Genomic DNA, 25,686 nt, shown 5'->3' with positions numbered 1-25,686 from the left:
GGTGTGGCCTTCTTTTGATGGATGTCGAGTATTTTCACTAAAACCAGAATTGTATATAGTCATGAAGCTTGTCTCAGTATTTTTTTGACATCCCTCATCTTTTAACACCACCAAGAGAAATACAGATTTTATCTTTCCTCAGAGACTGAGAGGTCCCTGTGACTGAATCAACCTCTAACATTCAGCAGTCTTCATAGCAGTGCACTTGTACTAGATTAGAGAGACCTTCACAGTTACTGTATGCTTTGGGGAGCCCATCTCCACTAACGAAGGACACGAGTGAAAATGCGTATGTGAACATTTTATTGCTGTTTTGATGACCCAAAAGGATTGTGCCCGTATTTCATTTCTTCCTCTCATTGCCCCATTTTATAGGCTACTGCCAATCATTTCTTCATCTGTGGCCCAACCTCTGCCTGGTGGTGACCAGGTTCACTCCAAGCAGTGTATCACCAACTCTTATTTTAGTGGTTGCAAAGTGATAACTTAAAAAGTATTACTGACCAATTGCTTAAGTGTATGTGTTTCTTATCTCATTTATAGATTTAGAATTTAATTCAGCATATCCTTCTTATTTTTTTCAAAGTCCATTAATTCCCCTATCAAGTAGATTTGTAGAATGGTTGATTGGTAAATATTTTATTTGTATAGATTTTTATAATATACAGTTACAGTTTATGCTGAACTTCACTATGTTTTCATTCTGGAAGCAAGCTAATCAGCTAATACATTAAAAATAAAATTATATAATTTGAAGGAAAAATGTATTCCCCATCAACTATGATGATGGGCTGCAATAATTGAAGGTATCCTTCCCCAAAGAAAATTACTTTTTTATGAAATTGCTTTATTCTGTATTCCTTAGACAATTCCATTTAGTTAGGGGGAGAGAATAGAGAAATTAAAAGGTGAAAGATATTTTGCATCTTTATGTTCTTTTCTACTTTATGACAAAACACAATGTGAGATAAAATATAAAGTTTAATATAGATTTGAAGAACAAGTGATGTTGGAAATTTCTTGTAAAAGAGGAAAAACTTAAAGGAGCAGCAAGCATGCAAAATTAACTATTCATTTTTTAATATTACTTAATTCTCACCTGGATCAGTACTAACCAAAAAGCAGATAATGTTAAGATTAAACAGTACCTATAGCAGAGTTGGTATTTAAATACGTGGGTGGATTTTTCTGTCTTAAAAATCCTTCAGTGCCTTGGGCAAATGACGTTGAACTTGCTTTTATTCCTGATACTGGATTTGCTGGGACAAATCGAGAAGTTTACAGTGCTCTTAGAATATAGAAAATTGTGAATCTAGTGCCCAGTGGATAAGGGCATTTTGTATGTCAGTTCACCTTTTGAAGTTATAAAAAGGACTCCTCAAAAGGAATGTCTTTCCAAGAGTGACATTAGACCCATAATTCTAACCTAGCTGTGATTTAGGAGTTGATACCACTCACCTATTTATTTGATAGAATGCTGTCCTACTCCATGACAGATCATGTTTCTTTGTATTCTAAACAAAACGTGATGTTGGAGCACTGGGTGGGTTTCTTCTGTTGATTATCACGGTTTTGAATACTTAAGAATTTGTTCGTCTAACTGATTTCATTAGACATCCTTTCAAACATCTCAATTAAATCATTTTGGAAACCAATGCAAGTTTGATTGAAAAGTAGAATCTCTGGATTTCATTACGTAACAGTACTTTCCAGAAGCCACTTGAAGTTCAGACTCCACTTGCATGCGTTTTCACGGTCCTTAGGAAGGGCAGGTACAATCTGCAGACAACAGTTGGTGAGCTCAGCTCAGTCTGTGAGAGCTACAAATTTCCAAGGCACTCTCGTGCCAGGACTATAAAAATAGAGTAGAAACTTGCAAAGAAGAATTCTATTATCAGTTACATTACTTTTAGCAAATTTAGAGGGGTATGTGTGTTATGCATGTACATCTTAAATGATGTAATATTAACAAATGATCTGTGATGATTTGGATATGGTGGTATAACTTTTTGGATGTTTCTTGGTTGGAAGTTTTACTAGAATCCAAAAGTACTAAGGCACAGCTCTGCAAGTCTTCAAGGCTTATAGAAGCCTATTTGAACATCTATACCCAGTCCATATATCTACACTTAATAGAAGATCCAATTCCATGCTGAACTCCAAGTAGAAGAAATTCTGTTTTGGTTACAATGCCAGATCTGTTACCTAGTTCTTTCAGCCTTTACTGCATAAATTTCATAGGCTCCGTAGAAGTAAAGTTGAATAATTGTTTGTAAAAGCCCCTCATAAAAGTTTACCATGCCAATGATTAGCTTTTGGGTTGATTATATCATGTGCTAAAATATTTGAAAGCACACTGGACTCCCTTTTTCTCAACAGGTATAAGTCAAATGAAGACTATGTGTATGTCAGAGGACGTGGGCGTGGGAAGTACATTTGTGAGGAATGCGGGATTCGCTGCAAGAAGCCCAGCATGCTCAAAAAGCACATCCGCACCCATACTGACGTCCGGCCTTACGTGTGCAAGCTATGTAACTTCGCCTTCAAAACGAAAGGTACGAAAAGTTTTAAAAAACGAACAATTTTTAAAAAATTTTTTTAAAGAGGAAAATCACTTTTTTATGGCTACTTCGGATTACGAATCCCATTTTATAACTACATTTCATCGACTAGAAGGTGGTTTGGTTTGTGAAAACATGACCCGGTGAAATGTATTTCCTCCCGCATGTGAGCGATCAGAGGATGTCCGTGAGACAGCGAGGCTCCTTTTACGACTTAAGTAAGAGCTCTGTGGAGCTGGGCCCGGGCCAGTTGTCTCTGAAGGAAGTGGCTCAGAATTGCCTGGATAGCTATTACTTCATGTTGGAAATGTTATGTGGTCTAGATAATCTTTGCACCGGTATTGAAATACTGCAGGGAGACATTCCATGTGGTGGCATTAGGAAAGCAAAGCAGCAGCTGGGAAAAAACATGTGCCCTTGGTCAGTTTCAAGATTATAAATAATGTAGAAATCCACAGACTCCCAGGTGGGCTCCTCCATCCACAGTTGCATTAATTATTCATCGAAATTTGATAGCTTGGGTTCTGTATATTTATCAGCACAGAGACAATTTCTAACTCTCAGGCCACAACTGTTAATCTCCTAGAACTAGGACTTGGCTTGAAATGATATTCTGTCTTTTCAATAAAAAACAACAAAATCTGTTTTTAACAGGTAGATTTATATGAAAGTATTTTACAGAAGAAGGTTGTTTGATTATGTTTCTATCATTTTATAAAACCACGAAAATGTTCATAAGCCCAGTGTTCTCAGAATACAAACAATAGTGAATCAGAGTTGGTTTGACTTTTGTAGAAGCACATTTTACTGCTTATTGTAGAAGTACTAATGGATCCTCATGAAACTCAAATTATTTCCCAAAGTTTCAACTTTAAATTTGCATGCCAATTGATCCACTCGACTACACAGCAACAAAAATAAATATCATAAAATAGTCTTTGGTAGAGAAATGTGTACTTATTTTCTTTTATAGTAAAAAAACCTGAATTATTTCATTGGTTTGTCAGAAGTATAAATGTGTAGCCTCAATATATCTGTTTCTTCTTTATTGACAAGGTCTCTATATTACAAAAATGCCTTCTTTGAAGCCAGAAAAAGGGGAAGGGAGTGTTTGTTTGTATTTCAAAAGAAATAAACATAAGGTCCTTTAAATACCATCCACCTTTGCACAGTTAAGACTTTTATATAGAATTTCACTAAGAGACTCCCTGGGAGATAAGAAAATATAAACTTTAGTTTTAGAATATACTGCAAATCTGCCAGTCATTACAACTGATGTATCTTCACTGGACATACGGTTTTTCTGCAGGTAGAGCTGTGTGAAACACCGGGTGAAGAAACATTTTAAAGATTTTTTTAAAAATCAAACTAAGTTTGGCTCTGAACCATTGTCTTGGATTTTAGCAGGAAATAACTTATCATTGGTCGTTAATTGAGTTTCCTAGTCACCTTTTGAGAATGTACAAATTTCTCAGAATCTTAAAATGGACAAAACATTCTGGGAATCCCCTCCATTTTCACCTCCAGCTGAAATGCCTGCTGTCCAAAGCCCTGTCACCTGAGCTCAGACCAAGAGCACAGTTGTAGGACCAGTACTTCCTTCATGCCTGGGCCATTCCTTCCATGCCCTCCCCCTGCCATTCTGCTCCCCTCCTTGTGCTGCGCCCTTCAGAAGTTCAAGAATTCCATAAACCATATCTGGGGTGGGGGGTGGTTTCAGAGCCAGATTTCCAACCACAAACCTTCCCCAGCCATCTTCTTGAAATGGGTGGAGAGAAAAATACAGAAGAAGAAACACATACTAAGATTTAAATAAATTATTGTTATTATCTTGACACACCTAACAGTCACAGCCATCCACATACATGATACTTTGCTCCCTTGAAGAAACAAATGGTTTCTATTAATTTATAGATATATTTAATTAATTTTCAGGTTTTAGAGTTCTTGATGATCTGTCTACAAAAATGCTTGAACTTTTTAAAAAAATTGTAATATAAGTAAAATAATAAACAACAGTGTCCCAGTTTAGAATTATGACTCATGTATTACATTAATAGCAAACTAAACACCCCTACAAGGGGAACAAACTATTTCATCAGGCTGAGAGTTTCCACCTAGATTCAATAAGCCTATTCTTAAAAATAAGGCATTTTTTGGTACATCGTTAAAGCAGTATCAAAGGGCAGAGACAATATTGTGACTCTTACAACTGAATTAGTTTCTGGATATCTTTTGATAAGTTATATATGAGACATGGAACAGTCTATATATTTTTTATAGATCCTATGTCCAAAGTGATTCGATCAGTGTTTTTGTAATTTCTCACATTATATATAGCAATTATATGAATATACAGAAACTTACACACACACTTGTATGTATACACATATAATTATGTATGTCTGTATCATCATCATCCTACATATTTGGTGTAAAATCCTTTTTTCTTAGAATGATGGGATTTTCATGGTAAATGAAAAGGGGATATTGCTGCCCCAGAGGAAACTGCTGTCATAAAGTTTGCTAACATATGTCAGACAGATACATGCTCAATACTGAGACTAATACTCCCTATAAGTAGTTAACTAAATATTTGTATCGTTCTTTGAATTCATGTATAGGGTTGCCCCTGACAGTATGGATATTTTTTTCTTCTGACTAGTTAAGGATCCTGTGAGTCTAATCTATATCTGATCAATGCCAGAAGGGCCCGGGTCTGGTGGGTGTGTTGATAATATTTTGTTGTGAAGTTTCTCTGAGATGTGTGACCCAGCTTGGCTTTATATGGAGCATTAGGAGGCCAAAGATATTAGATCCCTTCTCAGTCAGGAAAACATGGGATTCCCAGTCATGCTTGGAATCTACCCTTGAAAAGATGTGACCCTGGACTTCTACAAGTCTCCCAGAGTGAAGAAAACCTGAGACTGGGCCACTGCTCTCAGGGGTTGATGTTTTCAGAAACCAGATTGTCCCTCTTAAGGTTGAGGCAAGGGGTAATAGGTAGAAAAAAAAATCCTTGTCATCTCAAGTGAGTTCATAGCACATTGAATTTTGGAGCAATCATCACATTTTGATAACAGATTAATTATTTTTTTGGTGTGTTTGCTAGGAAACCTGACGAAGCATATGAAATCTAAAGCACACATGAAAAAATGCCTGGAGTTGGGAGTCTCAATGACTTCAGTGGATGATACAGAAACTGAGGAAGCAGGTACGTATTTATAACTTAGTTGATGGACCACTTCATTACGCATGCTGCAGCTTTGTGGCCAAAGTGGTAAAATATGTTTAGATATTTTTTAAAAACTGATCACATTTCCTTTTATTAAATACTAAACATGGAAAAGAAGTCTAACATACTGAATTGCTTGAAACCTACTGAGAAGAAATAAATGCATTTTCAGTTCAGACCTAGGGAGGGATAAAGGTCTTATTGTGAAAATGTTTTTATCTAGAACCGTAAAGGAAATCCAGTTGCACTGTTGTTGTGATAGTGATTTAAATTTTATAAAACTTTCTGGGAACTTTGAAAAGCATTTTTATGTCTTAATTTTCCTATTAAGAGAAAATCTAATAGAAAAAAATCATCATTAACCTCAATAGAAAACCTGAGGCTCAGCCAAACCTTCTGCGATATGCCACTTAGACATAAGCTTATACCTGTAGGAACAGGTTGTTGCTTTTATTTTTCTTCTAACATTATCATTTACAACATTATAAACCATTTACTGATGGTTTTCTATGAGTGGTGTGATGTCTGAGATATAAGGTCCTACTCTAGAGTTTTTATTATAAGGTGGGGATGAAAAAGGGTAGGTATAGAAAAGAGAAGAATCAGTGCAGGCTCACAGAGGTAAGTGTCCAGTGAGTGTCTTAGGAGTTCAGAGATGGAACTATCTATCTCTAGGGGCTGGAGGGTTGGGGAAATCTTCTGGAAAGAGATGGGGCCTAAATTGGCTCCTAACCTGGATGTTTGGGTCTTGATCTCCACTATCTTTGTTCAATTGTTTCAGAAACTATGGAAGATTTGCACAAAACGGCTGAGAAGCATAGCATGTCCAGCATTTCAACTGATCATCAGTTCTCAGATGCCGAAGAATCGGATGGTGAGGATGCAGATGATAATGATGATGATGACGAAGATGATGATGACTTTGATGACCAGGGAGATTTGACACCAAAAACTAGATCAAGAAGCACCAGTCCTCAGCCTCCTAGATTCTCCTCCTTGCCTGTGAATGTTGGCGCCGTACCCCATGGGGTTCCTTCTGATAGTTCCCTAGGACATTCTTCATTGATCAGCTATTTGGTTACTTTGCCAAGTATTCAGGTTACTCAGCTTGTGACACCGAGTGACTCATGTGAAGATACCCAGATGACAGAATACCAGAGGTTATTCCAGAGCAAAAGTACAGACTCGGAACCAGACAAGGACAGGTTAGACATACCCAGTTGTATGGATGAAGAGTGCATGCTGTCTTCAGAGCCCAGCTCCTCTCCGAGGGACTTCTCCCCCTCAAGCCACCATTCCTCACCAGGATATGATTCTTCACCCTGTCGCGATAACTCACCAAAGAGGTATCTAATACCCAAAGGAGATTTATCACCCAGAAGGCATTTATCACCTAGGAGAGATCTATCACCCATGAGGCATCTTTCACCAAGAAAGGAAGCTGCATTGAGAAGAGAGATGTCACAAAGAGATGCTTCACCAAGAAGGCATCTGTCCCCAAGGAGGCCATTGTCGCCTGCGAAAGATATCCCGGCAAGACGAGACCTCTCTCCCAGAAGAGAGAGAAGATACATGACCTCCATAAGAGCGCCATCTCCCAGAAGGGCTTTATATCACAACCCACCGTTGTCCATGGGGCAGTATTTGCAAGCAGAGCCAATCGCATTGGGGCCTCCTGTGAGTATAAGTAGCTTTCTCTTTTGATATGTAAGTCGTAGCACATGGGAACCTCTTGATAACACACTAGTGTGGGGAGGAGTAAACTCGGTTACTGAAAATAGCAGGAAGACATTTTTATCACAAGCTATTGTCAGTAACATGGCTGTGGCATTTCCCCAAGTGTAGTAGTATTGCATCAGAGCAGTAGTGCATTCCAGCTGGTAACAGGTGAGGCCTTTCTGAGTGCTTTCTAAGCCTAACTAATTATAAACATGAGCTGAAACTTCGAGGAGAAAAGATAAAGTCTTTGGAATGTCATGATTGCTTAGACAGATACTCTTGGGAGTAGTTAGTTGTCATAGTTCTATAACACTTTGCTAGGTAAGGATTCTGATTCAGGTATTAGCCTTGACTTTCAATAACTTAAAAAAAATAAACTCATTATCTTGTTCACAATGAGTGGACACATGAAACTAGTAAGGGACTGGAAGAAGAGAAAATGACCCCCTTGATATGTTTGTAAATCAAAGGCATCAACATATGTGCTTTTCTTGCCATTTCTTTTACCTCCTGCTAACCAAGGGCACTTGTTTAGTGAGATGGTGGCCCAAAGAGAGTGGGAAGTTGGGAGAGCTGAAGGAGAAAGTATCAGAGGAGATTTCTATGGTATGTCTTCTGTATACGTTAACAACCATAACAATCATGAATTAAATTTAGGTAGAAGGTTTAATGCAAATCTATTGAAAAGCATGTGCCCTGCCTAGATCCATGGCATGAAAGACCTGATGTCTCTTTCAGTTTGCGTAGGATTTAAAAAAATGAATGAAGCAGCCACTTAGCATAGACAGAGGAGTGCTACTCTTGAGTTTGTTTGCTTTAAATGTGTTTGTTTCCTGGTCTCTGTTCTTTGCTCTGTTCTTTGTGGTGTGGATTAACCCCACCCTTCATAGCCAAAGGAGGCACCACCAGCTCCCAGCTCTGTCTTCTCACTGCCCTAGTGTTCAGCTTCCTCCCTCTTACCGCCTTTCACCATCCTGAATCATAAGCTTAGGTTGTCATTTTTGAACTTCAGGAAAGCTCCCTGTTGCATTCTAGTCCCCTGCTCCCAACACCCTCTTTTCACAAGCCTGCTACCTACTTAGTTTTCATACTGTAACAACTGCAGAAATATGTATAGCGAACAGGGTGGAATTTCTTTGTCAAGCTAATAAACAAGCTACCTAAGAAAAAAGAGGTGCATTTTCACAGGTTTTTGTTTCATGGTGGTGTTAAGTAGAACGGGATCTTCTGAAGTTAGTGCTGTTACAGCATAAATAAAGAGTGATAAATGCTGCAGATTCCAGTATACTACAGATTCCAGTATACTGCATCTGGGTATAAAATGCTTTCTCTGGTTTAGAACCAGTGATGCTGGTGCAGTGTGTGAGATGCAGCTCTCCTGGTATTGGTCAGGAGGACTGAGATTAGCGAGATGTTGCAGCATATTCAGTCAATTGTAGACAGAAAAAAATAAGCCTTTAGAGCCAACACACTATTGTTATTTAAAAAATAATAGCACTCACAACCAACTCAGGCAAAGGAATTGGAGGAGTGGGCTAAGGGAGTTCATTAACTTTTGGATATATGCCCAATTCCCCTGGATATTTAATAGAATTGTTAAACTTTACCATTTATGAAGCCCAAGTGCTGAGCCTTTGGTCTATTACCTGGTTTAATTATCTTTAGAGAATTTATAGCCTGCTGCTTTGTTCACATGATATGAGAGAATAGATCTGGGAATCCTCCCAAAGCAGGGGCAGTTGGTTCCCAAACACTTTTATGCTTTATCACACTGTTTTTGAGGGACAAATGGGATTTTCATCTTTCTGTGATGTGTGCATTAGATTCTTGTTGCAAAAGCAAAATAAATTGGCAATGCTATGAGAAGTGTCCATCCTGATTGCTATATTTGATGAGTGCTTCACCCTCTCTGAATAATGTTTGAAAATATTAAGTTGAAATGACCCTCAAATAATTCTTTTTGAAAGAAATGCTATTAGTGATACCTTGTCTTGTTGCTTTACATTGACCAAGGTCTCACAAGACAGTGACTGTGGTGTGAAATGACCTTGTAGTCCAGCATGAGACATTCATTATCTGGTTCAGTCTGAGTGGTAGACAAGTCTACTATATGTGGCTCAAGAATAAGGGTGAAAATTTTATGGTTTTTGTTCTCATAATTTCCAAATAATAAACATTTGTTTTCCATTTTTAAAGATTTGGTAGATCAATAGCAAGGAGACAAAGGAGTGTCTTGGTCCTTGGTACATAGTATAGATGAACACTGAGTCCAGTGAAAAAGTTCACATTCAGCTCTTCCCCTTGCTGTCTGTGTGATCTTAAGCAAGTCACTTAACCTCTTGGTCATAGTTTCCTAGCCTGTTTGTGGCAGCCAGGGAGGTGGGCCAAGCAGATTCCTGTCTGGAAAGAACTTGCCATTCAGCTGTGAGGAACGCAGTCAGCTGACAGCTTCCTGCTGTTAGCTCCTTCGGGATACACCTCAGTGTTGAAGCCAAGGCCATGTTCCCTCCCGCAGCCCCCAGCCCAGTGGGTCCCAGCTGAGCTGAGCACCTGCTTCCTTTCCTGCTACCTTCACACGCATTAGCTCCTCTGCTCCTGCCCCCACCTCCACACACGTACCAACCAGTGAGCCTCTCGCATTCCTCCCTCTTTCCTAGCATTTGTTTCCAAAGGACCTACTGACACTGCTGAAAAGCTGAGTGGGGTAATGTATCTGGTACATGGGATACATATGTGCATACACGCATTCATATGTACATAAATATGCATATGCTTAACACAACCCACACCAAATTCATTATTGGTATTTCCGTGTCAAGATTTTTCTTACTGAGATTTAAGTAAGATGGGCGTGTGTTCACCAGATTACAACAGTAGAGCCCAAGTTCCAAAACAAAATAAAGTTGCAAATGGAGTAAAAAAACCAAAGTAGAAAAACCTTACTGAAAGTCTATTCGGTGGGTGAAGAAGGGGTGAGTAGGCAGAGGGAGGGTGTGTGGGAGGTGGTCACCCGGTAGGTGTTCTGCTTGTATGCTTACCTCTGAGGTTGGAATCACTGATTTCCTGATCATTAAAGGTCTGGATGTGACACTTTGATCTTAACACAAATACGATTTTGTTGGATTTTGAACATAATGGATAAATCTTAGTTTTACAAGACAGTTCATCATTTCCTTTGAGAGTTTGAATGAGAGACCTCATGCCGTGGGGCATCCCTCTCCCCGGCTCCCTCCCAGACCCCGCTCATAAGAGGTATGCGGTGGCCATCACCAAATAGCAGCCAAAAGCGCAATGGAAAAATAACCAGCCTACATTTCAGCTTAAACTTTGAATTGGTAACCCTTATGATTAAAAGATGCATTTGATTATTTCAGAGGCTATTGTAGGCACTACAGTTCTCCCACCTGAACTGGTGTTTGATAAAGGAAACATGCCTTTTTCTGAACCAGAGAAAATATCAGATGGGTGTTTTTTTGGTAGCACATAGTGATTCTTTCTCACACTGTAAAATTCTCCCCTTAACGCAGCTTATTAGGCCCTCGTGATTGTAGGGTTGATGATTGCATGATTTCTCCTGCACTTCCAGGACAAATCATTTGTTTCTAGTAGCTTGAGTAAGTTGGAGCCCGGAGCAGGGTTAGGGCCAAGTATGGCACAGAGTAGCAGAGGTGATGCATAATTTATCGTTCCTGAGCCAGTCTCACAATCTAAATAAAACTGGATGAATCATTAATGGTATAAAGCATACCTTGGGTTTTAGAACTGAAACATTCATAAAGTGAATGAGAACAATTTTTTTTTTTGGTCTCTCTCCTGGATTACTACCATACTTGACATGTTTATATCCATTTGATTTTAAGTTCTCAAAAAATAACAATAAACTGAGTCCCTTTAGGATGACAATCCATGGAAAGAATGAATCTCAGTCATTGAAACTAGATAATCCCATTAAAACCTGATAATCTCGCAGTCTAAATTGTGTTTTGCTACAGAAACATTTATAGAAAATAAGTTTCCTATTTTCTAGCCCGGGACCATGAAATCTAGAATTCTGGCCCAAAATTTTAAGTATTTTTAATTCATTAATTTCCAAGAAGATATGTAAATGGAAAGAGTAATATAAACAGAGAAGTTAAGACACAGTCACCTTTGGTTCCCAGCTATGTAGTTGAGTAAGAGTTGTAACTATCTGAAGTATTTAGTGTTAACTGCTTATCTAATGGATTGATATTTCCTTATAAACACTGACCTTGACTTGTAATTTCATGAAGACTGGTCCTCCGCCTGGGTGTCTCTTCAGCAGGAATTTATTTCATTAGACTAGTAACTTGCACTATGGAGGCACCAGTTTCTGTGTCACTGCTGTTTTGTCTTTTACTCTGTAAATACTTTTTTTAAATACCCATTTTCAGGCATGTTACTTTGCTTTTACTTACCCACACTTAAGAAAAATATTAAAATTCTATCCAGTAGATAAACACATGGTAATCTTTTTTATTTCTTTTGAATTTAATCTATTATTAGTGTTTTTTTGCTCGGTAAACTTTTCCTAATAATTACCCATTATTTTCTTTTCATTCTTTCTTATGAAAAAAGCCAAGCTAAAATGTCTCTGTACCTAGTAAAAACCACATGCCTGTTTTATCACAATGCTGTTTAAAAAGAAAAGTAACTTTTCAAACAAGGACAGCTTCATTCACGGATTCCAAAAGACAACTGAGAAATCTCTTTTGTCTTGAAAATGAAAACTCAGGCAAAGGACCGGGTAGTCTTAAAGTGTTCTGAGTGAGTGAGCGAGCGAGTGAAGTGGCTTGGCCTGAGCTTGGCGAGCAGCCGCCCTGACCTTGTGCCCTTGATCCCCTCTGCAGAATCTAAGAAGAGGATTACCTCAGGTTCCTTACTTCAGTCTCTATGGAGACCAAGAAGGTGCTTATGAACATCCAGGCCCCAGCCTTTTCCCCGAGGGACCTAATGACTATGTCTTCAGTCATCTTCCACTCCACTCTCAGCAGCCAGTCCGAGCTCCTATCCCCATGGTGCCAGTTGGTGGGATCCAGATGGTTCACTCCGTGCCGCCGGCCCTCTCTGGTTTACAGCCTTCGCCCACGTTGCCCCTCCCAATGGGGGGCTCTGAGGAGAAGGCAGGAGCTCCAGGGGGATCCTTCGCGAAGCATCCCTGTGTTATCCCGAAGCTGCACGAGAGGCCAGCGCCTCCCCTGGGGCAGTCGTCTGGCCCGCCCAGCCTGCCCTCCTCCCCTCGGCTGCTGCTGAAGCAGAGCACTTCGGAGGACAGCCTGAACGCCACAGAGAGGGAGCAGGAGGAGAACATACAGACCTGTACAAAAGCCATCGCCTCCCTGCGGATTGCCACGGAGGAGGCCGCTCTGCTCGGGGCCGACCAGCCGGCACGGGGGCAGGAGCCCCAGCAGAAACCCTTGGAAAGCGCACATGGCAGCGTTAGACACTTCAGTGGGCCTGAGCCAGGGCAGCCCTGTGCCTCAGCCACCCACACTGACTTGCGTGATGGGGAAAAGGACAATTTTGGTACATCCCAGACTGCATTAGCTCACTCCACGTTTTACAGCAAGAGTTGTATGGATGACAAACAGTCGGCCTTTCACGGCAGCAAAGAATTACCTTCAAGCACAGAGGAAGGCAAAGAACCTTCGTTGGAAAAGAGTCAGCTACATTGATCTAAGATGCATGGAAACTTTCATTTCCACCTTTTCTTATTTGGTTTTGTTTTTTTCTAGACATAGGGGTAATCAAGTTTATAGCATGCCTGTCCTGAGTTACAGTAGTTTGCTATTATATATACTTTTGTTATAGCAAAAGAATTAGGTAAATTAACAAGTCATCATGAGCCTGACCAAAACAAAATTTGAAATTAACCTATTGGGTCTGGTACTTTTAAAACTGTACAGATGTTTGTGCCTTTTCTTTACTTTGCTTATATTCTTATAAGCATTTTTTAGCAGTAATTTGTACATATTTTAGAATTTGTGTATCTGCTTTGTAATAAATGTAATTTCTTTCCTTTTTTGGACACTTGGATCTAAATGATGTAAAGCAAAACAGCATCAATATATATGTGAGGTTGCACTAAAACATATTTTTATATGATTAAAACTGAACAGCTTTTATGTACAGCTCTGATTCTGTAATACTAATATTTATTTACTTTGTTTCATAAATTGTACATTTTTTCTTAATGTTGTGGATTGCTTTTCTATGTGAAGCATGGGATTTACTGTTGCGTAACTAGAACAAAAATGTATATTGTAAACAAGATATTTAAACTAGAGTATCTTATTCTGCACTTATGCATTAGCTAAAAAAAAAGATAAAGGGTGTATCAGTCAGTTCTTAACTCTTGTAAATTTTTTTGTCCCTTGTTTGCTGGATTGACTATAACTTAAGTGCTGATTGTGATTTTAAACTGATAGTAACGTAAAGCATTAAAGTAAACAATGTGCTATTGTGAGTTTTTTCAAAGCTTTATAAATCAGTTATAAATAATATTAAAAGTATTTGGTCTTATGTGAACATGTTGATCTATATACTCATCTAAAACTATGGGAAAACATTCCGCCCCATGTAAATATGTACAAGTGCATCACTGGTACAATTTTATGTAACTCAGTTGGACACTAGGTTGCCGCAGACCTATGCTAGGGTGTCTTTAAAAATTAAAGTGACAAAGCACATGGGACTGTGCAGAGCTTGGTTATCGGCCGGCCCGGTGGCTTGGCAGGCAGTGCTGTGCGCTGCTCGTGGAGAAGACCTGGGCTTAGACATCTCCTTGGTTCTCGCTGCATGATATGGGGACTGGAACTAAGGCCACCACCAAGGGGTCGCTCTTGGACTCGAGGGGTGGGTGTGGAAGCGGGGAAGAAGCATGGAGACCTGCCTGCTCAGCCCTTCCCGTCAGCCAGTCCACACGGTAACAGGGTTGGCATCAGCTTTAGGAGAAGCCACTTTGCCCTTTGGAACAGGGGAAGAGTGTCACGCCTCAGGCTATCTCAGGGGGAATGGGAGGAAGAAGCTTTCCAGGGAAAAGAACTTGTGGGAGCAGGATGTCTTTTGTATATAACTTTGGAAGTGGGCTTTGGTTAGCGTTGAAGGTGGGCAGAGCCTTTGTAGGTCCAGAGGAAGGGAAGGAAGGGAGGGTCCAACAGCATGTGCACACACACACACACACACACACACGCACACGTGAGTGCACACACACACCATCTGGGTTATCTTTGTGCTATATAGTGGATTATAATTCTGTGAAACCAAGTTTGTATATTGAATTACATTAAGGAGTGTTCTTTAAAAAGAGAAATAAATATACAATGACATGCTTGAGGTGTCTAGTTTTTATGTGTTGTTTTACATTTTCATTTCCCAATTTGGTTTCTAAAGGAATTTTGATGCTACCATCTGTGCTTTTAATTGCCAGGCTCTGCCCATCTCGAGCTATGCTGATATGAATGCTTTTCACAAGTGGGAAGACAGTCACTGGCTTCCATATGTCATCTGATTAAGAGATAGTGGGCACCTCAGTGTAGCTCTAGAAATGGACTCATTGGAACCTAAGAATGGGCACTGGCAGAATGTGTCATATCTGAAAAGAGTCATGAGTAAAGCAAATTAGCGTTTCCCCTTCTGCCTCCCTCTCAGCATGCCTACATATCTGAAATTCCGCTAGGGAAACCTCTCTTTAATTTTTGTCAAAGTGACTGAAGGCAAAAGCGCACTGAAATAAGTATGTCATAAAATATCCAGCTCTTTTATTTCAAAAAAGTAGAACCTTTTTAATAATGAAAGTAGAAGTTTATTAAAGGTCAAAATCTATCAGTGTTGCCATTTATAAAAATCTCAAATTGGTGGATTTACAACTTAACTCTTTTCTTTTATGAGCCAGACTGTCTTTTTAAACTATGTTTTATGAAGGTGAATTAAAGGTCAACATAGCCAGGCAGCCTAATATCTGTCTCTCATGGATAAGAATCCTTGAGACATTCTATAACATTGAGTAATTTGTGTGTCTTACTCCTCTTTGGTGAGTGAGTGAGTGTGTGTGTGTGTGTGTGTGTGTGTGTGTGTGTGTGTGTGTGTGATTCCAGGCCAATTCGAATCACTCTTCCTCTGACCAATTCATCTCGTGTATTCCCTCATTCATAGAGCAGTTTTGGGGCGCCTGCTGTGAACTGGGTACCATGATAGGCATTCAGGGCAAGCAAGAGTATTCCTGCCATCGAGGAGCTCAAGTAAATAGGAGGCACATTATGTGAGTAAGTATGTACACTATGCTGTTGGTGCGACATTTGGTGGTTTGTAATCACAAAGGAGAGAGCAATGGCCCTGCTGAGAATGGAGGAGGGATAGGCAGGCTTCATTACAAGGCGGCCTTGGGACAGATCTTTGATGCAATCTATTGACTTACTCATTCAACAGAAACATTTCAATCATCTACGTTGGAGCACTGTTGTGTGTGCTCGGTGGACAACGCTGCACAAAACAGATGAAGGCCTTGCTCACGTTCCGCCCCTGAAGTCCCACCTTGCATTTCTAATTACCACAAGTAAGTAAACTGAAGGGAAGCAGAAGAGAAGAGCTTAGGATGACTCTTGAAGTCATAGGATGATGGCTCTGCCATTTCTTTTTCCACAATAATGAAGGGGATGGAGAGAGAGAAGAAATGGAGAGCGATCCTTCCTGTTAAGCAAGGAACCTGGGGGAAAGGCTTCTCTTTCAAACATTTCCCATGGGTCTGAGTAGCCACTCCTGGACAACCATATTGTGCATTTTCCTCCCTTTGGCAAAAACCCACCATCACCAAGGACCCACTGAGTATTGCTTCCCAACCCTCTTTTTCTCATAAGCCCTGTAGTTTTTATAGCAGAAATTACTTATTAAAAATCTATACCCCTATCAAACAATTTGTCTTTATAATAAAACAGTTAGGTTCTAGGTTCATTTAAGTCTAAATAGATTTTTCACTTTGGTGAGTATCTTGTCTGAAGGGCCATTAGAAAGTTGTACGAAACTGTCCTACACATGGCTGAGACTCCAGTGCCCCAAAACCCTGTCCAATAAGTGTCAGTGGCATCCAGCTATCATAGCACCAATCACAGAAGCTTTTATAAATTCCCAAAGTTCTCTGGAGTGGGGCGGGGGTGTTATACTGCCCCAGATGAGAACCACTGGTCTGTTTGAAGCTTGGGAAAGTAGATAAAAAAGATAAATAGAATTTCATCAGACAAAAATTTATTTACTTACCCTAAAAAGCACATCCTCAATATTATAAAATCAAACATTTTGGGTTTTATGTCTGAGAAAATATTCCCAAGCATTTGACAGTTTCTGGAAGTTTATTCTGAATAGAGTAAACCCATAGTGTGTTAAGAAGACTACTGCTATTTAAGTCAATTCAAAAATAATGATGGCAATAACTGCTTTTTTACTACTGTTGCTGTTATTATTATTTGGTCAAGTTCATTTCCAAGTAGGTCAGACACCGAGATCACTACTGTCTCTAATACACTGTTGGAGTCCATGCAGTCTCACTGTTACCATCTTTATTAAATTGTAATAACCATGAACGTGCAACCATCACTTTACATACACATCGAAGATCTTCAAATGGGCCTCTACCTAATAGACTCATGAGAGTAACTGCATCTCTTCCTCCTCTTCACAAACCAAGCGGAATGCTCAAAACCACTCTCCATACGTCTGCATTTTTGCTGTCAGCAGTTGAATTACATGCGATTGAATTTAATCTCAAATTTTGTGTCTAGATTACATAATTTAAATCTCTAAACCTATGAAGTGTAAGTGCAAAAAGAGAGAGTGCTTATATCAATGATGACTAAGTTAAACTTTAGAAAGACTTAATAAAGGAGACCTTAAAAATGGCTACTGAGTTATGTGTGGATGATACAACTGCAAAAGATTCCAAACATAAAATAAAATAAGGATTCTTCCCTCCAAGTGATTTTTTAATGTCTTTAAAGTCTCATTCCTCTTTAAATAAAGTGAAATTGGAATGTAGGCAATACAGTATGGTTGGGTTGCATTTAAGCTACCTGGCTAAACCTCCAATCACAAAGTCCTGCTCAGAGAAAAGATGGTGCACTACACTACACTACATGCTGATAAATGCATGGGCATTTTAAACTTTTATGTTATAAGAAAATATTTAAAGATGAATGTATGAAGTTTTTGTGATGCTTTGGCTTCCTAAAATCAACCAACCAACTACTAGTTCTGGTTGCATTGTGTAGGACAACTTATATGGTGCACTGAAGTTAGCGTTTGGCGTGATAGAACTAAACCACAACAACTAATAATGGAGTATTCACAAGTAGAGAAAAGTATATAAATATAGATCCTCATTTGCTTGTCTTTGTAACATTGGGTTCAGGATAAATAAAAATAGCCATTCTCTTCTACCTTCATGAACTTAAAAACTAAAACGACGTCTACGGAAAATTCCAAAACAAATATTTATGAACTGTTTTCTCTTCTAACAACGTCTGTTTTCATATTAATCATCCTCTTTTTCCTGAGATGGGTGGTAGAGATTAATTAACTGCACCCTTAATTTAAAAATGCAAACATCACCACAGAAGCCTTCTTTTCACATTCTTTATCCATGAGTGAGATCTCAGAATTAAAATATCTATTTTGAGGCCAACCGGTAACTATAAACACCAGTATAAACATCCTGCCTGGTGGGGAAAGAATGAGCAGGAGAGGATTTTTCTGAAGGCCAATTCAATTCTTTCCGAATTTATACCAGGAGGATCTGCTTGTTTTTAGGCACACTATATACCATCAAACATTTGGATTGTGGACATGGTCAGGAGATTTCCCTCCTTCCTTTTTTTACTTTCCGTAAAGTTCCAGAAACAGATAATTTGTTTCCTTAGTCATTTTAAATAAGGTGCCCCACATCTCTAAGGGCTACAGAGTTTGGGAAGTATGAAATGATCCCAGAGCCAGGCCTTATACATCCCTCCATTCCACTCCTTCCAGCAGAAGGGCAGTATGCTCCCAGATCTGTGTGAACTCTGGATTTGGGGACAACTCTGAGAGAGTGGCAGGTAGAATTGAAGTTGGAAGAAATGGCACTTGGGGGTGATTATAAACTGCAAAATATTAGTTCTACCCTTTGAAGAAACAGTAACAGTCCACTATTCTTGACATTATTCAATAAGCTCCCTTTGAGCAAAACTGGGTACCCAGGGAATTTTTATTTATTTAAAGTAGAATTCTTACTGCTGGTCCTTGTGCATCTCCTAACTCGAGATTCAGGACGGCGATATGAAATGCATGAGCCTCAGCCTCTTCCCCCCCCCTTGGCAAATGTCAATAACCAAACTTGTTCTCTTTCTCAAAGTCACACCATCCACTGTCAGTGAGCAGAGCCTTGCAACCAGACTACATGGGTCAGCTTCCTCCCTTCCTCCCTGTTTGACCTTGAATGAGGTTTTTGATCCCTCTACAACTCAAGTTTTTCCTCTTATAACATGGGGATGACAAGAGGAATATTCTCCTGGGCTTTTTGTTAGGATTAAATAGGATATACACATGTAATATTTAATAAGTTCTAAGACTTAAATATTACATATAATTATTCCTGTTCAGTCTCATAATTCTTTGTTACCTAGGACTCTTGGCAGCGACTAGCAATTACTCAAGACTCAATCTGAGATCATTGTCACATCTCCGATTAGAAGAATGGTGTGTTAATTATTACCAGTCACTTCAGAAGGTCAATATGAGCTAATTAATAATTTACATAGCGTTATGGAAATGACATTTGCTCACCCCAGGCACCAAAAAAGATTATTTTACTCATCTACCATGATATATACCATCATCCTGTTTTATTAACTAAGAGTTCTACATATTGTAACATAGTAAAGAGAACATAATCAGAAATAAGATATGATAGAAGCAAATGTAAGGGTATCATTATTAAATTGCCTTTTCTCACTTCCCGCAGATGAAATTTCATTGTGATCCTTCATTTCTAATAAAATCTTCCTATTATTAGGGTATTATTATTAGGTATGACGAACATGTTCATATACAAAGATTGGGTTTATCGGTGGTTGCCGGGAGTTGGGAGTGGAGAGGTTTAACTGCAAAGAGCCATGAGGGAATTTGCGGGGTGATAGCAAAGTTCTAAATCCTGACTGTAGTGATGGTTATACAGCCGCGTGCCTTTGTCAGAATTCATGGAGTTGCACCGGTGCCATCACAACCAGCTAGGTACTGATATTAACAATAGGGGGACAGCAAGGGAGGCCCCACACTGTAGCGTGGTCATCTGGGCGATGTCGCCAGGAAGCCGCAGTCTCACACTCCCCAGGGAACCAACCGCCCCTTCCCCGCAGGTCACAGGGGAAAGGGGTTCAACAAAGGGGAAGATGGGGACACGTGCAGTGAAGCCGGGTGACCTAGGGAAGGCGCCTGCCTGCCAGTCTGGCCCGGGGAGCCTGGATTGGCTGGGGGCACGGAGCCACTGCAAGTGCATGAAATCTGGAAAAGGTAAAACCCCCCAGACAAGGAAGTCTCTCTCTCTCGCCTGCTCTCGTGCCCCGGTTCCTTGCTGGCTCCGAGTGACCCAGCCTCCCCGTGCCATGTGGCCCTCGCAGCCGCGTGGCTCACGGCCACGCAGCCCTGCGTGCAACGGACTGCAGCGGGGCGCCCGGGGAAGCTGGCCGGCCTCGGGGCTGGCGGTGCTTCAGTATGGAGTGAGCTGGGCCGTGCTTTCAATTCTCGCTCTGCTGAGGACCAAATGGGACTTTTCCATGGCGGGACAGACGGACATGGGACTTCGGAAGGGAACTCCCTAAATGTTACATCATCAGTAAAGCTTTCCATGATAGCACGTCCTCCTGCGGGGGCCTCAGGAAACTCTTGCTCCCACGGTATCCCCAAAAGCCCACTTCCACCAGTGACAGGGGGACATGAAGGACACCCTACCGATAACAGTACACTAAAAAGGTGAATTTTACCCTATGCAAATTGTACTTCAATTTCAGGAAAATAAAAGATAGGATCAACAATTCAGTTTTCTCTTAAGCTTAGGAAATGTTAATAATGACATTGGTTTTCCATTACTGAAGAGGTCAGAGTAATACATTTGTACATTTGCAAGACCACGAACCAAAACTCTGTCAAGTTTTAAAACTAATTGCTAACTAGTCCAGCTGTTCTTCAGTGACTGTCGGCCTCGCCTCAGAGGCAGTGTACTGAATGTTGGAAAGTGGGGAACAGGGCAGGTGAACATGCAAGGCACAGCATCGAAAGAGGAACCCAGAGACTAGTTTCATCTAAATGCATAGGACTTGGAAAATTCTAGATTTTTTGGTAAAAATGATGAAACTGATGTTTGCCCTTAAAATATCCCATCAGGAGACACACAATGTCCATCTGTCCTCCATTTATATTAATTTTAATCACCCAGTCAAGGTGTTGTCCATCTTCTCCTTAGTACTGATAAGCAATCGGGCAGATAGCCTGTCCCTACCAAAATTTACCCTGTAGGTTTATCATTTCTTGCTGATCTTTGCCTGAATTCTTCTTCACTGTGATGCTTGCAAATTGATGCTTTTCCAAATTCAATATTCACCCCACATTCTTCTGTTACCAAGAGCCTTCTATTTTTTTTTATTTCATTACTTATTATTAGTATGCATGTGCGGCTTTTAAAAAATGGCTTATGATTAATTACTGCTCTTAATTATTTTATTTCTCAAAGTGTCCCAGTGGGAGCTCCTTCAAGCTGTTCATTTTGTCCTTGTGACAAGTCCCCATCTTGTTTGGGGTACATTTCCTTAATCTATTCTTTCCTTTTATTATTGTTAATTAAATAAATTAATTACAGTTGGCATTAAATATTATTTTATATTAGTTTCAGGTGCACAGCATAGTGGTTAGACATTTATATAATTTATAAAGTGATCTTCCCGATATTTCAAGTACCATCTGTCACCATACATAGTTATTACAATATCATTGACTATATTTCCTATGCTGTACTTTACTTAACTACCGATTTGAACTTCTTAATCTCTTCATATTTTTCACTGAGCCCCCCAAGTCCCCTCCCATCCGGCAACCATCAGCTTGTTCTCTATATTTACGAGTCTGTTTCTGCTCCTTAATACGTCGCTTAAAGGAATTTTTCAGTATTGTGTGGTACTTACTATACCCCAGCATAGGAGACAAACATTTCTCTTAGAATCCCTGATTCCTTTTAGTGAAGATGGTGTAGAAGTCAAGATCTGGATGCTGAATGTGCTCGTTTTGTTACTGGGAGTATCAACCGCTCCAAGGTTTTTTTCAGCAGACAGAACTAAGAAATGTATGTGTGTGTATGTATGTATATCTACATATGCATATGGATACTTACATATACTCAACCACACATTTTAGCAATTATAAATCCGTATCAGTATCTCTGATTCCAAGCTTTCCTCTCAAAATTTTATCTTGCCTTTAACAGTAGTAATGAGATATTAAAGATATTCCATTATAAGTAATGAGATAAGTAATGGAATATTTATCTTTCTTGTTATTCCACAAATGATGTACTCTAGGTGGGCAAATATGGATCAGGGAGACCAACTGGGAGCCGTTGCAGCAGTTCAAGGAGGAAATGATAGCAACTTGTTCTGGGGGGTAATGGTGGAAGTCATGAGGAATGGTCACACTTGTAGTTTGTTTGTTTGTTTTATATTATCTTTATTGTTGAAAGTATTACAGGTGTCCCATTTCCCCCCCAATTGACCCCCTCCACCTCGCTCTCATCCCCTCCCCAGGACTTCACCCCGTTATTGACTGTGTCCATGGGTTATGCATATATGCATGTAACTTCTTTGGTTAATCTCTTTCCAACCTCCACTCCCCTTCCCTCTGAAATATGATTGTCTGTTGCATGTGTCAATGTCTCTGGGTCTATTTAGTTCATCAGATTCTTTTGTTCATTAGCTTCTTCTTAGAGAAGACCCTTCAATATTTCATGTAGTACTGGTCTGGTGGTGATGAACTCCTTTAACTTTTCCTTGTCTGAGAAGCTCTTTATCTGACCTTTAGTTCTAAATGATAGCTTTGCTGGGTAGAGCAATCTTGGTTGTAGGCTCTTGTTTTTCATCACTTTGTGAAGATTTCTTGCCACTGTTTTCTGGCCTGCAAGGTTTCTGTTGAGAAATCAGCTGATGGGTATGGGTGCTCCCTTGTAGGTAGCTAATTGCTTTTCTCTTGCTGCTTTGAAGATTCTCTCTTTGTCTTTAACTTTTGGCATTTTAATTTTGATGTGTCTTGCTGTGGGCCTCTTTGGGTTCCTCTTGTTTGGGACTAGCTGCAACTACAGCCAAAGAGCTGCTGTGTTGGAGACGCCCCTAGGGAGCAGGATTTACTTCAGCAGGGCTTTGTTGTTCACCAAGTGTGTCCCCTTGAGTGTGTCACTTGTGGATGTGGTAGGGTTGTAATCCAGCATGGTCGAGTCTGACCACCAGGTGCACTGTCTCTGGGGCCTCCTGGTAGGTGCAAAGTCAGCCTGTGCCAGTGCCCTGCCCAGGGCCACCCAGCATGAGCTACACAGCAAACCGTAGTTGGCTGCTCCTTGTGCTGGGCTTGGAGGTGTCCAGTAGAGGCCAAGCTATGAGCCAATGCAGCTGCCGCTAGTGCCAGACGTGGGGCCACTTATCAAGCTGTATGGGGCCCGCTGATGCTTGTTTGAGAGATTTTAGGAAAGTCCTAAGCATGAGGCTGGAGAGGCCACTTGCACAGAAAAGCCCCTGGAAATGGCCTGGATGAGCTGCAGGTGGGGAGGGGCGGGGCCTCGGGGAATCACGGGGCGGGGCCAAAGGTGAGTCAGGTGCTGGCGATTCAAACATGGCGCCCGCCTGCCGGCTGTGTGCGGGGAGGACTCGCCATAGGAGCCATGGCCTCCGCCAGCCCTTCTGCCTGGAGGAAGCCGCCCCTCCAGCTCTCACCCGGATCTCAGGCAGGTTAGTTCCTCCCCGAGTGTCCCAGGTCCCTTCAGGCTGCTGCCCGGCGCTGGGCTCAGAGGGAGCGTCCGGGTGAGTCCGCGCCGGGCCCTTTAGAGGAGCTGCTGGGGCTCCCGCAGCCTCCGCGACCCTCAGCCACAGTCCCCGCTGGTTTCACAGCCCGGAGTTGTGGGGACGTCTCTTCCTGGCCCTGGATCCCTGGGCTGGGGACCTGATGTGGGGCTGGGACCCCTCGCTCCTCGGGGAAACCCCCACCTCCGAGATTCCCTCTAGGGTTTAACCTATGAAACCGGGTGTGGGCCCTCGGCCGTGTCTCTGGGATCCAGCCCCGATCCGCACTCGTCTCCGCCCCTCCTACCGCTCTTGGTGCTGCTTCGGTCCCGGGTTGTGGGGCTTCTGTGCAGCCAGATCTCAGGAGGCCCTGAGTGACGGTGGTTCTGTGTTTTAGTTGTGATTTTGATGTGGTTGTGGAGGCGGCGGGCGCAGCTGTTACCTCTGCCGCCATCTTGTTTCCACACTTGTCTTTTTAAGGTACAGAGAATACTGTAAGGACCGAATGTGCTGTGTGAGAAAAGGAGAGAAATCTCATATTACTCCTAGAGATTTAACCTGAGCAATGAGTCTGACTGGTGAAATTTTTAGTGGAATTGATTTGACCCTATAAAGACCATAAAAAACGGCCTTCCTCAGTAGGCTCCCTCTAGGATGTGGCAGTGAGCACATGTTTGAAATGACCAATGAAGTCCCCACAAACCCAAACTCTACCATTGGAAAAATATTTTAAAAAACCAACATTTAAATACTTTTTTCCCACTTCAGAGACATGTTTGGGATACAAAAATCCTAGAGGGGATGCTGTATGGCCAAGGGAGCTACTGATATTCCCAATATGAACATATTCTGGGAGCAAAATCAGAAAACCAGCCTGCTTTCTAGGTATCCCTTTATTTTATCTTCTTTTAAATAAATAAATATATATATATATATATATATATATATATATATATAAATGTTTAATATATATATATATATATATATATATATTATTGTGATAAGACTTAACAAGAGGTCTACCCTCTCAACGAATTTAAGTGTACAATATAGTACTGTTGACTATAAGTACAACATTACACAGCAGATCTCTAAATAATTCACTGACATCAAAACACATTCAATGTAAATTCCAAAGAAACGCAAAAATAATCAGAAATTACATTGTCCACTGTTACAACAGTTGTGCACCATACATATGAAAATCGTGGGGGAACAAAAGACCAATTCACTGCCCATCGAGAATAGAACTGCTTTCATTTCCTTATGTTTCCCTTTAGCCATGTTAATAGACACAGAATTTCTGCACTGAAGTCACCATTGCACACTTTATGACGTGTTTCACTTTTGTTTTCTGCTCTTGTTTCATTGAAGATTATAACAGAAGCATTTTAATGTTTCTGACTATCCTGTTTCAGATTATTATGTCATATCCTCATAAATATTCATTATTCCTCCCACTCCCAGCCCCCCCCCCAATAACCCTCTAAATAAATAAAGCTTCCAGAATGCAGACATCACAACTTTTATTATCATGCTTTACCTCACTGCTTATATCCTACCTTGCTCCATGGCAGGAATGTGTTTGAAGTCACATAAAAAAACCCAATAATTTATTGACTGATTCATTTGATCCTTTAACCAGGTCTGGGCTGTCAAATCTAAGCCTGCCTTTGTATGCAGACCTACCTACCAAACACAGTTGATCTGCTTCTTCTATTCTGGACATTGTTCTCATGAATGAAATTCCACAGCGGTGGCTGGGTAGGCACTTGTATGAGGTTATCTATGCATATACACAATGGCTTCTATCAAGCCCCTCGTGGAATCACAGCTATTCACATTTCCGGGGTCCTGATACCCTTCCAGTGGGTGATGACACCTTAAGAACAGTTTCCTGTCTATTCAGTGCAGGACTACAAACTCCATATCTCCTACCAGATTCCAATGGGCTATCTAAAAACTCTGAACAGTGCAAACCCTTCTTATCTCTGAAAGTACAGGGGCCTGTGGAACCAGCACTTCCTGCATTACAGGAATGGGAAACACAGAAAGTATGATTTCCTTAAGCTGTTTCATGATATAGCTTGTGCACTAC

The 25,686-nt window shown here is 40.6% G+C and overlaps 1 protein-coding gene across 3 annotated transcripts in view; it reads left to right on the top strand.

Moving 5' to 3' along the window:
• HIVEP2 (HIVEP zinc finger 2) overlaps positions 1-14,867 on the top strand; it is a 170,238-nt gene extending 155,371 nt beyond the window's left edge. For all 3 annotated transcript variants that reach the window (XM_081140557.1, XM_081140558.1, XM_081140559.1), the window contains 4 exons: positions 2,380-2,555; positions 5,674-5,775; positions 6,578-7,473; positions 12,384-14,867. In XM_081140557.1, coding sequence (XP_080996683.1) covers positions 2,380-2,555; positions 5,674-5,775; positions 6,578-7,473; positions 12,384-13,208 — 1,999 coding nt within the window. In that variant the 3' untranslated portion in view covers positions 13,209-14,867. The remainder of the gene's footprint in view (positions 1-2,379; positions 2,556-5,673; positions 5,776-6,577; positions 7,474-12,383) is intronic.
• Positions 14,868-25,686: the final 10,819 nt, after the last annotated feature.

The sequence above is a fragment of the Miniopterus schreibersii genome, assembly GCF_964146895.1.
Source record: "Miniopterus schreibersii genome assembly, chromosome: 6".
Classification (NCBI taxonomy): Eukaryota; Metazoa; Chordata; class Mammalia; order Chiroptera; family Miniopteridae; genus Miniopterus; species Miniopterus schreibersii.
Note: the sequence above shows the minus strand (reverse complement) of the source record. Positions and strands in the feature narration are given on the sequence as shown.